A 16812-nucleotide genomic window follows, 5' to 3' on the forward strand; every position below is an offset into this window, starting at 1 on the left:
ACACGCGACAGTGCACGTTCACCGGGCTCACTCATAGACTCCATGGCAGACACCAGTTAATACTTTGTTATTGAGTGTTTCAGAATGCTTCGATTGACGGACATGGAGATTGCAGCGGAAGTAGCGGCCAAACAAAGATTCTGCCGAGGTTGATCCCGCAGGCACTGATTTTGCCCCGCTCCTAACTTCACCTGAGGCTGTAGCTGCTTTGGCACTTCTACGCCGCTACTGCGGCGCAATAGAATACACCGACCTATTGCTTGTGGATCGTTCAGACTATGTTGAGGACGCCATGGTTAAACACATGGCTGCCAATAAGAAGCAGGCTACGCTGCTGCAGTACTTTCAGCCAAAGAAATAAATGCTTTGTGTGAAGCTTCAATACTTTGTGTGAAGCTTCAAGTGAGTATTTACTATGCCATGATTGGTTCATCGATTGATTTGTACTAGTTCTTTATTCATTTTTTATGTGATATTATATATTGAATTCTGGCTATATCAAACTATTTTACATCACCACACTGTTTGATATATTGAAGTTCAACTGTAGTACCCTAGTTATCCGACGCACTTTCACTAGGAAGAGCAGGCACTTTGAATGTATGAAAGAGCAGGCCCAAATGCATTACAGATACAGTCGAACCCACTTATAACAATATTCAAGTGCCATGAAAATTCCATTGTTATAACCAATAATTGTTGTAACCGGGTTCCATGAAAAATTCAAAATACGGTGATGGCAGAGCTGAAGAAAACTATGTATGCGAGGAGGCCAGTGCCCCTTCCCACCACTTTCCTCCACCCGGCTGCTGATTGTATTCACTCGTTTATCTGCTTCCTGGGCGCTCCGATCATGTGTAACAAGCCGCGGCTGTTGGCGTTAAAGAATGGCACTGCTACAACAACTGCAAAGAGGTGTCACGGGTGGCAAGCGATATGCGAGCACTGCCAAGGCATTACTTTGGTGGTCCCAAAAGGGGCCTTCTAAAAATTGTGGGAAGGCTGCTGCGGCAGCCTGTCAGCTTGAGAAATCCAGAAGAAACGCTGAGGAGAGATCGCCACAAGCATCTCGCCATGTACTTCTCAGTGGCTAGCACAAGAAAAGCCTATGTCCGTCAGCCATGCATGCTTTACGCGAAGCTTGCCGACATCCTTCTCCAAGGCATTCAAGTGCTCTACGTAGTGCAGCGGAAGGTTCCTCACGAAAACAAAGTCCCGGAGGGACTGAATCATCTGGCAGGCCTCCTCTGAGGACAACGTTGAGGCAGCCTGCCCTAATGAGTCGTCGCTGCCATTGCTATCTGATGCAAGCACATTTGCGACGATCGTCTCATCAGTTAGAAGCACTTAGTTTCCAAATCTATAGCCATGTGCTTTCTTTTCACCGGCGACGTTGTGCATTGCCGATGATCAGCGGGTAGATCAGCCATCTTCCATTTCAGTGGCGAGACAAGCGAAGCTGAGAAACCACGTGTCCAAGAACGACTTCGATGCAACCAACAAAGACGAATGCGAGCGATTAAGCTGTTCACAGAACTGTGCTGAATGAGGAGCCAGTGAGCAACATGCGAGCAATCTGCTTGCGGTGCAGTTGACGCAGTCCATTTGTGTTTCGGAGGGTGGGGCGGCGTAGAGCGATGGCGCAGCCCATTCGTGTTCAGAGGGGTGAAACGGCGACGGGAAAGAGCCATGTGGAGATGGCTGGAAAATAAGCGTGCGGCGGCTGTTGAAGCAGCAGCCCATTGTGCAGCGGCTCGAATTTCTCGTTTTTTTTTTTTTGTTCTGCTAAAATTTCACATTTCACTACCTTTCGGCTCGGACACCCAGCAGCCAAACTTCGTTATAACCGATAATGCGGCATCGGGGCGTCGTAGTAAGTGGGTTATTTCACCATGGAATACATACAAAAGTCAACGGTGCAGTAGCTTCTCATTGTTATAACAGATACATTGTTAAAACCGGAATCATTATAAGTGGGTTCGACTCTATCAACATGTACAATATGACATACAGAACTTCACTTTAACGCTCTGTAAGCATGACACCACTGCTCTATAATAATTAAATCAGTAAAAAAAAAAGAAATGCATACGACACAAAATGCCTTCATTATGTCCGTCCATTTGCATTACCCCCTCTCCCCTCTAGAAGAACTGTACTTATATATACTATGCTGAAGAATGCATATGTCACCTTGAAGAAGACTAGTCCATTTGTCGAAATGTTGGCTCCGGCTTTCGCCTTGTCCACATTTTGTTCATTGTCTTGAATTTCATTTCCCGCCCTCCCTGTGTTTTCCCTTCATTATATCCGTTATTCATGATAAGCAAACATGGTGACGTCAGCAAAAAAGAAACAAAAAGGGAGTGGGTTTATACAAAAGTAATGCAAGTGTGATGCCCTTATAGGCCGATTTTTATGGCCCATCAGCAGCTTGCTATGTTGTGCTTTAGATGCCATGCCAAGCTTGCTATAAACTTGACGCTTCAATTTTGAAAAATTCTGTAAGTTTCAACAAGCTTTACAAAAATTTTATGGATACATCAAGAATCTACTCCCTGCAGTCAATAGATTATAGATTTTTCCTTGAAATGCAAAAAACCTCATCAAGTTCGGCGCAGTGGAATTCAAGTAAAATTATTTACCTGTTTTCATGTTACCTGTTTTAATGCGGAGACCTCCTGAGGTCTCCTCAGGCAAAGCTTCTTCTTTTAAGTAACTAAATTTTCATAGCTTATTGTATGAGTGTTGACTTTCTAGTCAATGCTGACCCTCGTATACATCTATAAAAGTGGCGCTGCACATTTTGATTGGTGCAAAAGGGTTTCCAGCAAAAAATCACTTTGTTCTCACCGATATTGTGGCCATGCATGTCCCCCAGTCAGGCAGAGTTTCTGGCATGATTGCAGTCATGCCTAGCCGCAACACAGGCTCCACCACAGCGCGCAGCTCCTGCATCTGGAGAGCCATGTGAAGGCTGCTGTTATCCCACATCTCAGATTGCTAGATATCCTTTCAAAGTTTCATTTTTATTAAACGACATCACTAATACACAGAAGTGCGTTCATTACTGATAATTCATCAGGAATTCCAAAGTTAAGAACTGCCAGGGAGACTCCCACGCAAAAAAAAGCATTACCAAGGTGATAAAAATGTTACAGTGTACAGTGGTTACGATAACAGGACAAATGAGTTGACAATGAAAGGCCAAGAACTTCAATGCGTGAAACAGCAAAACACAAAAACACAAAGCCCGTGTCAGAGCATCTAAGTCAGCTCCCCCTGCTTGCAAGAAATGTGCACTGTAAGAACTGAGCACTGTAAGCAGCCAGTACTGCACTTACAATCCCTTACTCCAGAGAGAGGCAAAGCTTCCACAGTGGTGATGTAGTCATTGGCTTGCAGATAAACTATAGTAGAACCTCATTAAACTATGCCTGCTTAAAGAGTAGTTTTGTTTTAAAAGTACTAAAGTCAAATTCCCAACTCAGCGGCCATTGAACATAATACGTTTTGTATCCACATAAACCATACCAGCTTATTGTGTTCTTACTGGTTAACACATAGTGTCTGCACTCTTCATGAAGCAATTATGGCGGTGTAGGTTGGTCAGGCAGAAGAACGAGCCTTAGAGATCAGAACAGCTTTCAAGCGTAAACGCAGAGGGCACTTGGAAGGGCGAAGCCACATTCACATCAACATGACTTTGGCGCTGAGCCAGAGAGCGTTGTGGCTGGCTAGTGGTCAACTGTGTTGTGATGTCGTGCAAGCCAAGACTCGCGTCATGCCAAAGCTCGGACAAAAACCGGGTGCTCCGCAAAAAAAGAAAAATTGAACATTGTTCGTATTATCGAACGTGGCACGAAGTTGGCGCTGGCACACGAGAGAGATTTACTGTTGACTACGATGCGTGGCATTTGGTATGCAAAGGAGAAGATGCTCCGCAGTGCCGCTGGGACCACGAAAAGATGTCGGTTACGGGGTTCAACTTTCGAGGTTTGACTATTCGCCTTTGTCATCTCTGTTATTGCCTAAGTGTAGCCTAACAACAGTGATGAGAATGACACGGAAAGCGACAGCACAAACGATTCAGGCCCGGCAGTGACAGAAGCTGCACGTTACATCAGCCACGTGCGGGTGTTTGCTGAGAAGAGGAGGCTGGCGGAAAAGCTGGCTCACAGGCTGCTGTCGTCGTTGCTAGGCCGCCGTAACATATCAAACGAAAATACCAGACTTTTGTCACGCCAAATGAATAAATACTACATGTTTTTTGGCCTTTCATCTCACTCTCTCCGAGTTCCGTTTTTGACAGGTAAGTGGGTGATCTCGCGCTATTTCGGTTAAGCGGTACTACTGCTTAGTCCATACTTTATTCGAGCTCTGGCCAACTACGGTTTAACGAGGTTTCACTGTACAAGGTTTTGGTGAGTGTTCAAAGTAGTGTGTGTTGCCATTAAGCTTTAAGCACAGCCTTGAACAAATAACTTTGTGTTGACCCTTGTTTAGGGCTTCACTTTGTGTTGACCCTTGTCAACACAAAGTGAAGCCCTAGACAATTTTCACTCCATATTTACAATAAGCCTCGATTCCACTGCAACTTCGCTGAAGCGCACTATGGGTTTATGACAGTAAGGGTTGCATCAATTCGTAAATTTGACCTTCCACTGAAACTTCTCATTAACAAAAGTTTTACCATGAAACCAAGTGAAGCTGCACATGAAATCCAAATAACTACACAGTTTCATTTTTATATTTTCATGCAAAATGTATGCACCAAAATGCAGCATGTTCACAGCCATCATAGGAACACTAGCGACGTCTTCTAGGTTGTTCTAAACCCTTTTTTTAACACTTTCTTGTCCAAGCCTATCCCCATTGATAGCTCGCTACTGACAACTGCAAATTCATATTTTGACCCCTTCTGAGTGCTCTTAGACAGCTAGCATCGTTAATTAGGCAATTTAGGTACAATTAGTCAGTTTTGGCTTTCGGTTTTCTTTTTAAGCCACGCATGGATTTTTGAAGCACCCCAGGAGAAGGGGCGTGGTCAGTGTGATGAGCGCTCATAGTTTCCAAGACAGTGTCGGTGTTTATCTATTCCAATCCCCCTATGCACAAGTCTTTGGACTTTGAAAGCAGCACTGACGTGGAAGACAACTTCGGTTCATCAGATTTCACAATGAAGTTTCGATATCTTCACCGAACTGTTTGAAAGCTGCTCTGTGCTGATATAAAGATGTCCTATGTGTTCTAAGGGTCACAGTGTTTATCGGCAGAGTACCGACATCCTTCGGTCGGGATCATTTGGCGGTGACCACACGGGGAGTGAAGTTTTGTCTGAAAAGATGGCTGGTAGTCGACCTTGGCAATGTGCTAGGGCTAGTTACTAGAGTTAACGCTTTCTTTTATATCCCAGGAAATTTTTTACATAAAAACGTATTTGCTGGAATATTGCACATGTCATTTGCATTGAAAATGCACACTCTGAAAATTTTTTGTGGTTTTTCTTCGCAAAGCAACAGTGACGTTTTTCTAGAACATTTCTTCTTTTCTACAAAACATTTGTCTAGATATTTATCTTTCAAAATTTTTTAATAACTATGTTTGGGACTAGTACCACCGGAAAAAAATTTCTTCCTCTTCCATTTGATGCTATGCACTTTATTATCAAGCATGCTCTGTGCTAAGAAAAAAACAAGAAGTAACAAATTACAAGACTAACCAAAAACTGCTGCTTTTCCCACAGGCAGGAAAGCTAATTTGCAAGTGTGCTTTTCGGCATTGCACATTTACCTATGTAATGCCGGGACCAGTCACTGTTTGTTATGAAGTGCTAACTGCACATGCTGGCGCTAGCACCTTGCTCATGGTTTCATAATGTGAGCCACACCTGCATTTCTCATGTCACCATGCAAGTAAACTGTACTCAAAACACACTAAATGTAAAAATGGCTATGACACCATTAGCACGGCAAACTGTCATGCAGAAAAGCTAGCTTTACAGTATGAGAAGAGCCTACTGGGACTGACACATGGCCAAGCTGCTCTCAAAATGCAAGCAATACCTTGTCAAAACCCCAATGCTTGCTGCCCCTCATCAAGCCTGCGAGGATCTCCAATGCACAACGCTGGTGACTCTCCTGGTTGCTGGCAATCTTGGTGAGAAGAACCTTCTCAAAGAGCGGCAGCAGAGCTGAGCCATAGTTGCGAAACAGGCCCTGCAATTCCGAGATACAAAACACACTTGGGAGTCACTATCAAAAGCAAAACTTGCAGCTACTTTCAAGTGCAGCGACTGCAAGAACCCAATCTTTTTCAGACTGAAGGCATAGCAAAATGTTGCCCTCTACTGCCCAGAAAAATAATTTTAAGAGGTTACTACTGCAATAGCCATACATAGCCTCTAGCAACCCAAGACCAGTTGTATCATTAGCTTCATGTAGCTTACAAAGAGTTCTTCAAGGACAGTTAGAACATGAGATAAAAGCTATCCCTCCTCTATGTATTCTTCAGGCCTCAGCAGCATTGAACAATGCTTCACCAAACTAGCCCTACTCTCATGATATATAGTCTAATCCCACTACAACAAAATTGATCAGGCTTGCAAAAAAACTTTGTTGTTGCAGAACTTCGTAGATATAAAATCAACAAATAACCATGAAACATGTGGTTCAGTGGCACAGACAGGAAGCTATAATTCCAAAAGTCTGTAATTCTGACGTGCTTGTGCTTGCTGCAAGGATGTAAGTGCTACGCCAATTGCGCCATCTTGTGCCAAGTCAAACCATCAAGCTGCGCCAACTTGTGCCAAAACACTAATTTCTACTGAAGTCACTAAATTTAGTGGGATGTGCGTGTGCAGTGGCAATCACACAGCCATAGTCATGCATTGGCTAGGGTTTAGCCTTGGAATCCGTTTCAGCGTTCGTGTCTTTTGAGTGTAGGAGTGTTTAGTGGTACATTTAAACTTGGCTGCAAGGAAAGGAAAATTGTATTGTGGTATACAATGCATCATAAATGTTTTATATGAGATATGCATATGCGTATTACGCAGACTAGCTAAAGATGATTTGAAGTGGCGCTCTCCTTATGGGGCAGTCAGAAAGAAAAGCTGTGCTTTCAGCCGAATTTAATAAGTCGTACGGTCTTCTCAGCATGTAGCTCATCAGTTTCATTATACAATTTAGCCCTCGTTTGTGCATTCTATTGGCAAATTCGCATCGATTAATGGGCGAACACCATGCACCATAGCAAATCAATTTCGCACATGCATAGAATTCAGTTATCAAGATGATAGTTCAGCATACCAACAAACAACCTACGTGCTTTTGTGAAACTTGACCACAAATATCTAATAGCAAGTGTAATGGTCACTCAAATTTGAATTCCAGCCACTCCATTTTCTATACAACCATACTACACAAAATCAGACTTTTGCTGCTGTAGAACACAAACCAATTATGTAAAGTTTCGGTTTTAGTCAACTATAGCGGTGAAAACCAAACAAACTGCATTCACGCCAACAATGGTCACAATGTGTAGATAGAGTCGGAGAATTTTTGAAATCATCCCTCAGTGTTTAAAATATTGGTCGCCATTTTACATAGGCTTTATGGGGCCCAGTGGCGGAGCTGCGAATAAGCCTGAATAATTGAACCTGTGGAAATATTGGTCGATGATGCAGAAAGCCAGTGAAAACTTCAGCCCTTTATTCCTTTCAAAAATATTAGTTTTTTGTCGCCAAGCAATGTGGAATACTGGCAAACATGCAATGAACAAGGAAATAACTTCCCATTTATTCTATGGTATTCTGATGTTCTAAATGAATGCGCAAAGGAATAAAAAATTACAGAGGGCATTATGTGGACGGCGTTCACTGTATAATGATAGGTGTTGTTCATGGTTGTCACTGTGGGTACTTCTTGTTCATCGTGCATTGGATATGTTTAATTAGCTAACTTTATAAACTGACCTAATCGACAAGATGTCAAATAAAATGTTCTGAAGCACGTTGAGAAATTACCAGTGACAGCATTTAAAGCAACCTAGGATTTGTGCAGACTATTTTTCTAAAGAAAAAAAAAAAACACACACACAACACACACAAAAAAAGGAAAAAATCAATCTCAATGTAAACCTTGTCAAATACGGCACTGGGAGCGAGCGGCTGTGCTCTTTTCTCTATGTGTCACCAACTTTTTCCATGCATCTTCGGTACTTATCAAACCAGAAGGTGTGCGATCTTGTAACAGTTTGCTTTCCAAACCTTTACAAGACCGCGCTCCTAGTTCACAGGGGCATAATATAGACAACATACCAGACGATGATGTTTACGTCTGAAACTGCTAATATCACTGGCACAGGGATGCAGTGTAACCTGAAATTTCAAAAAAATTTGTGGGATTTGTTTTTGTTTCTTGTCGGGAAAAAAGGAGCACGCAAGACCTAGGGTATGCTGTCACTAGTCATTTCTCGACGACCTCCACAACCTTTGCATTTGCATGTTATCAAATAAGTAAATAAGTGTTGACTAATTAAAATTAAATATCAGTAGCTTGTGCACAAGGAAAACAACTACTATTACTCTTGAATAGTGTTAACAAAAGCCTACCAAAGTACAATGGGTGCTGTTTGCATAAAGCCTTTTGTCAATATTTTTTGGCCAAGTTTAAGTGGCACATCCGGTGCATAACTTAAGAGGAAGCTTTAGCTCGGGGGCTCTTATCTAAATACATGTAAAAGGAGAATTCGTTTTTCTCGGCAACCACTGCACCAAATTTGACGAGATTTGTTGCATTTAAAAGACAAACTTAAAATCTAGTGACTGTCGGTTTCGAATTTTTGAGTTAGGTCGTCAATTTTTTGTTAAAAATTGGAAAAAATCTAAAATTTTCAAAAAACGAAACTATCAAGTTTACAACTCTGTAACTCAACGACTAAAAATGATAATACAATTCTGTGAATTGCATCTAATAGTACATCTAAAGCGGACAAAATTGATATGTTACACATGAATATAAAAAAAATTTAATCATAGGGAAATACAACTTTTGCAAAACCGTTGTAACCAACGTAACAAATTCACGTAAGATGTAAAATGACATATTGAATTTGTCCGCTTTGAATGATCTAATGGATGCCGTTTACAGAACCGCGATAGCAGTTCTTGATGCAGAGCTATGAATTTGTAAACTTTGTGCTTCTATTTTTTTCAAACCGCCAAATATTTGAAAATCGATTTAAGAAAATTCAAGCCCTAAATTGAAATTCCACTTCCAACAGTCACTAGAATTTAACTTTCTCTTTCAAATGCAACAAATTTCATCAATATCGGTGCAGGGGTTATCTCATAAAAACGTTTTTGCGTTTTACATGTATTTGAATAGGCGGCGTCGGAGTTGGGCCCGAGCTAAAGCTTCCTCTTAACAGTGGTTTCTGATAAATTTGTATGTGTTTCCTTTGTAGCTTCACGCTACAGTCAGGTGGATGACAACTTTTCTCTTTCATGAACTTTACTCCACTTAAGTTCAGAAGTCCTGCAGGCTTTTGCAGAAATGATTTGCAGTAACTTAATAGTGTTCTACAAAGTCAAATAAAGAACACCTTTTCTTGATCTGCATGTATTTCACTCATGTAGAGCCCTACCAAGCTGTTCTAAAATGCAATCTTCTGCTCCAAAGTGGACAATTCCTGCTCTATAGGGCCAAATTTGCTGCTCCCAAAGCTGTTCCAAAACTTCCATGGCTGCTTCCATCCCTGTTGCTGGCAAGCAGTGGTGTAACATGAATTTTGCATTATGTCAAGTGAGCCATCACGGCATTACTGGCAGGCACTACAACAAAATTCCGGAATGTGTCAAAGGTGTCCATTACACAAAATGTTGCCACACTGCACGCATATTCAGTGGCAGCATCTTCACAGTACAAGAAAGAAAAAAATTGAGTCACTTAAGTATCCTTACGCGATTTGAATGCTTTCGTATTAAAATCACCTTAATCCACTTTACTTCACCTTAAAGGGACACTAAAGGTAAATATTATGTCAAGCTTAAGTGATAGATTAGTGCTCAAGACTCTCTAAGGCAAACATCGCGATTATCGCACACAGAGCCTTAATAATAAAGAAATTGAGGTAAATGCAGCACATGATTAGAGACTCCCACATGACATTCAAGTACTTGCCCGATGACGAAAGCACGCCTCAGTTAAATTCTGTCCCTAGTACTGAACCACTTGTTGCAAAAAACATCCTTGTATTGTATTATAAGATGAAATAAAATGCTACTTGTCCAGTTCTATTTCATTTCTAGAAAAAGGAACTGATTAAAATTACCCTTGACAACGACGCCGGCAGTCAAAGGGTTTCGTTTTGCTCAACTCCGCACCGCCCTTGCTTTCGCATTTCACTAGTTTCGTTATCGTGTAGCATTGCGTTGGTTTTGCTGGCTCGCGAAACTCCCACAAACTGGAAGTAGCAGTGAATTCAAATTCCATGTGATGCCGTGGGATTACCAAATGGTCTATGCCACTTGACCAAAAAGTAGCTGCAGCAGCGAATTCACTGCTCTGTCTTGGCTCGGCACCGCCATCTGTCGGCCGCCGTTTTACTCACAGACGGCAGCAAAGGGTGGTGATGGTGTATGCAACGTCACCACTCCCCCGGTTGGGTGGCGGGAGATTTGAATTTCTTCAGAAGCAATTTTCTCGTAAACTAAGTATTTTTTTCGGCATGAAACAAGCATTGCGAGGTTTCTGGAACAATATTTAAACAGTTCACGTCGACTTAGTATTTGCCTTTAGTGTCCCTTTAAGTCACCATACTCTAACTTCACAATTTTACCTTAATCCACCTTAATCCACTTTAATCCACCTTATTCTATGTTAATTCACCTTCATTCACTTTACTCCACCTTATGTAACCTTACTCTAATTTTTTCTAACTTTAATTCACTTTACTTCACTGATTCGCCTTAATTCAATTTATTCATATTATTTACCCATAGTCACAACTAATTAATGTTGTTATACCATTTAATATCTTCTGTATTACTACTGAGGTCATACACAACGCTGATGACGTCACCTCCTCCCCATTGGCTGCGCTGTCACATGCCCAATGACGCACGCAATAGGACACATGTTTACTCAGCATGGCTGCGACATGATGCGTGCAATGGCGCATGCACTAGGCACAGCTTTAGTCAACCAGAACCGTGGAGCCACCTTAGTGTCAGAGGAAGTGTGCCTGTCTCGGACCCCGAAGGCCCAGGTTTGATTCCCACCTAGACCAAAATTTACCAAATGTTCTTTTCAATGGCATTAATTTACTTTGTTTACAGGAACCTCCCTGAGAAATGCAACGCCAATTCGAGCATTTCTTGATGTGTTTTTACTCCTTGCACCGTCAGCCATTTTTGGTACCATCACTTCATCACGCGCAATTTATTTATGTACTTATTTATTTATTTACAGTATACTCCAGTCACGAAGGACCATGCAGATGTAATAATATTTTTATACAATTGCGCAGTTTTGTGGCACGAATGAAGCCGCCCGGCACACAAGCATACAGAGTGGATAATACAAAGTAAACATATTAGTGTAAATGGAACCAATAAAGGAAATCGGTGCAACCTGCCCAGATAAAATAATACAGTTCATAGGAGGGTGGACATATAATGAGACATATAATGCTTTCGCATTAAATTTGTCACAAACACGCTTGATGATTTCATTACCACTCGTTTCTTTGCGAGCAACTAGATGGGAGTCAGCCTTGACAATCACGGGACTTGATGCTTGACTTGGCTCAACCAGCGCCTTCTAATTATAAACTCAAAGACGACTTTCCAGAAACATGTGACACATTATTGTTGCTGCTAGCTTAACAGATAAAATAACATACTATTGTATCAGTTTTTGCAACGAAAGTGGCAAAATGTCATTGTAAACTACATCAAAACTCTTTCTCTTGCCATCCTGTGATGACAAAGGCAATGATGCTGGCTGTGACAATGAGCTGCTGTTGCATGGCCATTGGCAACACTATTTCTGAAGGGCACTGGAAAGAGTGGATGCTTGAATTTAATTTGATAATCAACAGTTTCTTACCATCAAGAATTAGAAGAATAGCTTTTGAGTGAATTTTTCTTTTTTTGAAGGTGGTGGTGTCGAGGCTTGTTCTATGGCACCTTTGCTGAGGTGAAGATGTGCTTGTCATAAACTTTGTTGTGGTCGTAATTTTGATGCACTAGGTTGTATGAGACACTACCGATATATAGACAGAACTTCGTTGTGCTTGAAATTTTTTCTAACTGGTATTTCTTATGAAGGGTCTCAACTTAACTTAATTTCTATTTTGCTTCATACACTGCAACTGAGTTACACTGCCATGGCTGGTGCTCGTCTATGGCACTAGACAGATGACTCACCTTGAACATGTAGAACCTCTTGGCATCAAATCGATCGTGGCCCTTCCGTTCTTCCAGTGACAGGTACTTCGAGAGTTGCTCCACAAATGTTTCTGAAGTGAAGGCTTTAAAGATGTCCGCTTCAGACTATTAGAAAAAATAAGAATTGGAACACATAGTAGCATCTGTGAGTGATTGCTTTTGAAATGTAACCTAGTTGCATGACCACAACGTTTGAAATGGCATAACAGGTAAAATACACATATTTACCACTAAAATGGCGAATACAAAAAAGGTATAAATATAGACAATGAGACGGGCAGCAGTTCCAGCTGAACTAGTGCGGCGACGCACAAATAGAAATGAATTCATGCACAGATGATAATTCACAACTGATGGGATAAGAAGTGATGGAGTAAAAGGTATAGCGTACTCTGTTTCTTTCTGTTCATGTGTGTTTGTGGCGTGAGTGACAAGAATAAGGATCACAAGGGGTTAGTTTTTTTATAGACAATTATAAGGAGCCACTAGACAATATAGTCAAGGAAAGAACTGAGAAAATTAACTATTTTTAATTGAAGTGCAGAATAAATTCTGAATGAGGCTTTAATCTGTGATAAGCTTCATATTCTTAAAAAGGAAAAGAAAATTCAAAGTGGAGTAAAATACAAGTTTTCTGTTAGTGGGAGCCTGATCCCCAACCTCCACATGGTGCACGCAATGCTTTATCTGTTGAGCTATAGCAACAGCTGGTGAAACCAACCAAGAACCAGGTGAAACCATCCAGAAATCACCATTGGCTTGTACAAACGAGTGAGCAAGCTGACTTTTATGCTACGCTGGCTCTACCAACGCCGGTTGTACGTGTTAATCAACACCAAGGTCATACAGCTGGCTTTGTGCTTTGACACAGGCAGCGTTGCACACTGTTCAGAAATCAATACATATTGGATGTCCCTAAACATTGATCTGCTTCTAAAATTCATGCAGAGTTACCCATGTCTGCTTTTACTAAAGTAAAAAAGAAGCTATGCAAGGTATGCGAACCAATTCCAAACTCGCCAGGACTACATTGCAAACGAATACATGCGCAGAAGCTCTTCTCTATATATTTTGCTTTAAAGCCAAGAAAAGTTGTCCACAATTAAGGAAGCAAGATGATGAAAATATTTGCTATTGGTTCACACTGCGAGGTATGACAGCTATATTCGTCATCGGCTATGTTCTAACAAATTTCAGTGATAAATATATACTTGTCAGCGGTAAAGAAAGGGTTAAACGGATGACATCTAGGGCAGCACTCACCGGCATCATTTCCTCGATGGTGCAATCCAGTGAGGGCTGCTGGTCCTCAGGCGCATAGACAAGGAAAGGCTGTGGCAGCCGGTAGAATCCAATGTGAGTCTTGTGCACAAAGTGGTGCTTCTGCCACTGCTCCCGAGTGTCTGGCCGTAGAGCGCTGTTGTACTGAAGCCAAAGGTTGGCGGGTCGCTTGCCCCCAACCCGCTCCACCAGGGTGGTTAATGTTGGGCTTAGTTCGATCGACTCCTGGTCAATTTCGGCCAACTCCTGCTTGACGTGCTTCTTCTTGAGTTGCTTTAGCACTGTGCCCACTCCCAGGATGGCCACCTGTACGTAGTTTGAGCCAAGAAAAAGTAGGACTCAGGACAGCTCCCTTTGGAATAAAGGCTTTTGTAAATGCTGCTTGAAATGACTTAACCTAGATCTGTCAGTTCCTGTTATACCATCTACGAGACAACCCCCTTCCCCGCACCCTGTCGCAGCAGCACCCATTCCGCTGTTGAATGTCTTTCTGGTTTTAGAAGCAAGGACTTATTTGATACTTAAAGGATTTTATTCTCTCTTGCACTTTAATTCCTTTTGATCTGGAAAATTAATCCTAACCAACTTGCCCAGCGGTCGCCTTTACTACAAATTAGGGACGTTGACTTAATAATGTCACTGATCTGTTGTTCACATACTTTGATAGTGGTACCTACAAATTTTGTAGCATTTGAGTTCTTACTTTTCCTTTTCCCGATTCTGGACACTAGGTTTCACTGATGATGTTTAATCCATGGCAAATCCCTTGTAAGGAACAAGTGCCACTATCTTCAGGAATTACATTAAACAATGAGTGCTTTCAGGCGCGTCAGAGACTTTATGAAAGAGGCCACACTTTGTCCATGCTCTGACAACATGGACGACATCAGATTTTACACTATGTGGATTAGTGAAAAGACATGAATATATTGTAGCCAAAAATTAAAAAGAATGAAGCAAGGCATGTAACGAGCACAATGCATTACGTATAGGCATATAGCAGAGAAACTGTCTGCTATGGTAGACACTCTGTCTGCTAATGTAAGCATGGCAAATACTTTTACACTATCCACATGCACAGGATCGTCTGTTTTTTAAGGGCAAGTGTTTCATCAGTATCTGAGTCAGTATAAAATTCAGCATTTCGTCTACTTCATAGGGCAATTGAGCATCATACAACACTTAATGCTGATACCTATTAACTCTTTTGTTACCATGCCTATTCAAATTGATCACCAGTGATCGGCGCTTTAAATCACCTTAATGAAGAATAATTCTGCTGCGCCACTCAACATGTTAGCTTCAGCGCAGCATAGACAAGACAACAAAAATAACACAGTGTTCAACTCAGCTGGAAGTGTGCAACTTCCAATAGTTAAAAGTAGCACACTTGTGTTATTGTCGTCTTTATCTGTGTTGCACTAAAGCTAAAATTTTGAACAACCTGCGCTAACATGTGAGACAGTGTGTACTACTAGTCTGCTGGATTTTTTGACGAACTTAAGATGCCATGAGAACTTGAATACTAATCAGGTGCTTCCTTTAAAAATGGTTGACCCTGTACATATGCAGAACACCTCTGGGTGGTGCACAACTAAACAGAACAGAACACTGTTGCAGTTAGGTATAACATCAGGAGTGTTGATGCAAAATAAAAATTTATCAGGAGGTTGTCCTTCACAATAACATTAGTTTCTGAAGCTACTGCTACCGTGCAAATTCCAGAGTGGGCAAAACAAAAAAAACCCGTCTGTTGTAAAGCTTATGCCAACCTTGCGCACGTTGAGCGTGTCATGCACCAGATGATTGACCAGCATGTGAACAGCGGGCCCGGGAAGGGGAACGTCGTTCCTGATGAGCAGCTTAACCATCACCAGAGCCATGTGGTAGTGGCGCCAGTGGCTGCGCATGTAACACTGTCATTGCACAATCCCCATCATGTGTATTAGGCACTACAACTATTACCACCAGTGCTTGTAGTACCAATGCTAGTACTAGGAATACTAGTAGTGGTACAGTCAAACCTCGATATATCGAACACGGATATATCGAATTATTGCGTATATCGAACAATTTCTATATCACATGGAAAATCGCATGCATTTTTAATTCTTTATTTCGAACGGGGCCGGACGTAAAATGGATATATCGAACTCCGCCGCCCCAGACCAAGTGCGCTCTGTTGACAGGAGGCGAGCTTTCCCGCAACACACTCGAAGATAGCGGCGGCGCGATCGGCGTTTCAGACTGCTGCGTACGACAGCTGCCCACATCGGTTGCGCCGAGGGCGCCATCTGAACGTAGCGGCGTACACACGCGGCGGCTTGGAGCCAGCACGGCCGCCTCGATTACGCGCGCAACTATGCGCGCACGGCGGGGCAAGCCGCCTCGATCACACGCGTACCACCGCCGTGCGCGCGTGATCGAGGCGGCCGTGGCGCCAGTTGGAGCGCTTTGTCGGTGCTGAGCCACACAGCATGTGCATTGAGGACTTCGTTGGCGGTGACGACAGCACCGGAACAGTGGCGGAGTTAACATACGTGGAGATCGCGGCAGAAGTGACTGCTGAGCGGCCAAACGAAGACGCTGCCGAGGCTGATCCAGCAAGCGCCGATGTTGCCCCGCTCCCGACTGCAACTGAGGCTGTAGCTGCTTTGGCCGTTGTACGCCGCTACTGCGGCGCAATAGAAGGCACTGGACCGTCTCTTGTGGACCGTTTGGACTATGTTGAGGACGCCGTGGTCAAGCACGCGGTTGCCAATATGAAGCAGGCTACGCTGCTTCAGTACTTTCAGCGAACTAAATAAATACTTTGTTTAAAGCTTCATGTGAGTATCTATTGCGCCACGATTGGTTCATTGATTGATTTGCGCTAGTTTTTGACGCGTTTTCTACGTGATTTTATATATCGAATTCTGGCTATATCGAACTATTTTGCGATCACCGCGCTGTTCGATATATCGAGGTTCGACTTATTAGTACTAGAAGCCTAAGCAGCGCTAGTACTAGCAGCACTACTCATACCAGTAGTGGTGTTATTGCAATAGCAGTGGTACAGTACCACTGCTGGAACTACAAGT

General features: G+C 42.4%; 1 protein-coding gene across 1 annotated transcript in view; it reads right to left on the reverse strand.

The window, feature by feature from the left end:
• Positions 1-16812, reverse strand: part of LOC135916476 (proteasome activator complex subunit 4A-like) — a 119909-nt gene that overhangs the window by 29038 nt on the left and 74059 nt on the right. Inside the window, exons 28-32 of the mRNA XM_065449841.2 lie at positions 15505-15634; positions 13715-14038; positions 12431-12556; positions 6066-6218; positions 2854-2958 (exon numbers count right to left, since the gene is read on the reverse strand). Of these exons, the coding sequence (XP_065305913.2) occupies positions 2854-2958; positions 6066-6218; positions 12431-12556; positions 13715-14038; positions 15505-15634 (838 nt within the window). The remainder of the gene's footprint in view (positions 1-2853; positions 2959-6065; positions 6219-12430; positions 12557-13714; positions 14039-15504; positions 15635-16812) is intronic.

Source organism: Dermacentor albipictus, chromosome 7 (assembly GCF_038994185.2).
Source record: "Dermacentor albipictus isolate Rhodes 1998 colony chromosome 7, USDA_Dalb.pri_finalv2, whole genome shotgun sequence".
Taxonomy (NCBI): Eukaryota; Metazoa; Arthropoda; class Arachnida; order Ixodida; family Ixodidae; genus Dermacentor; species Dermacentor albipictus.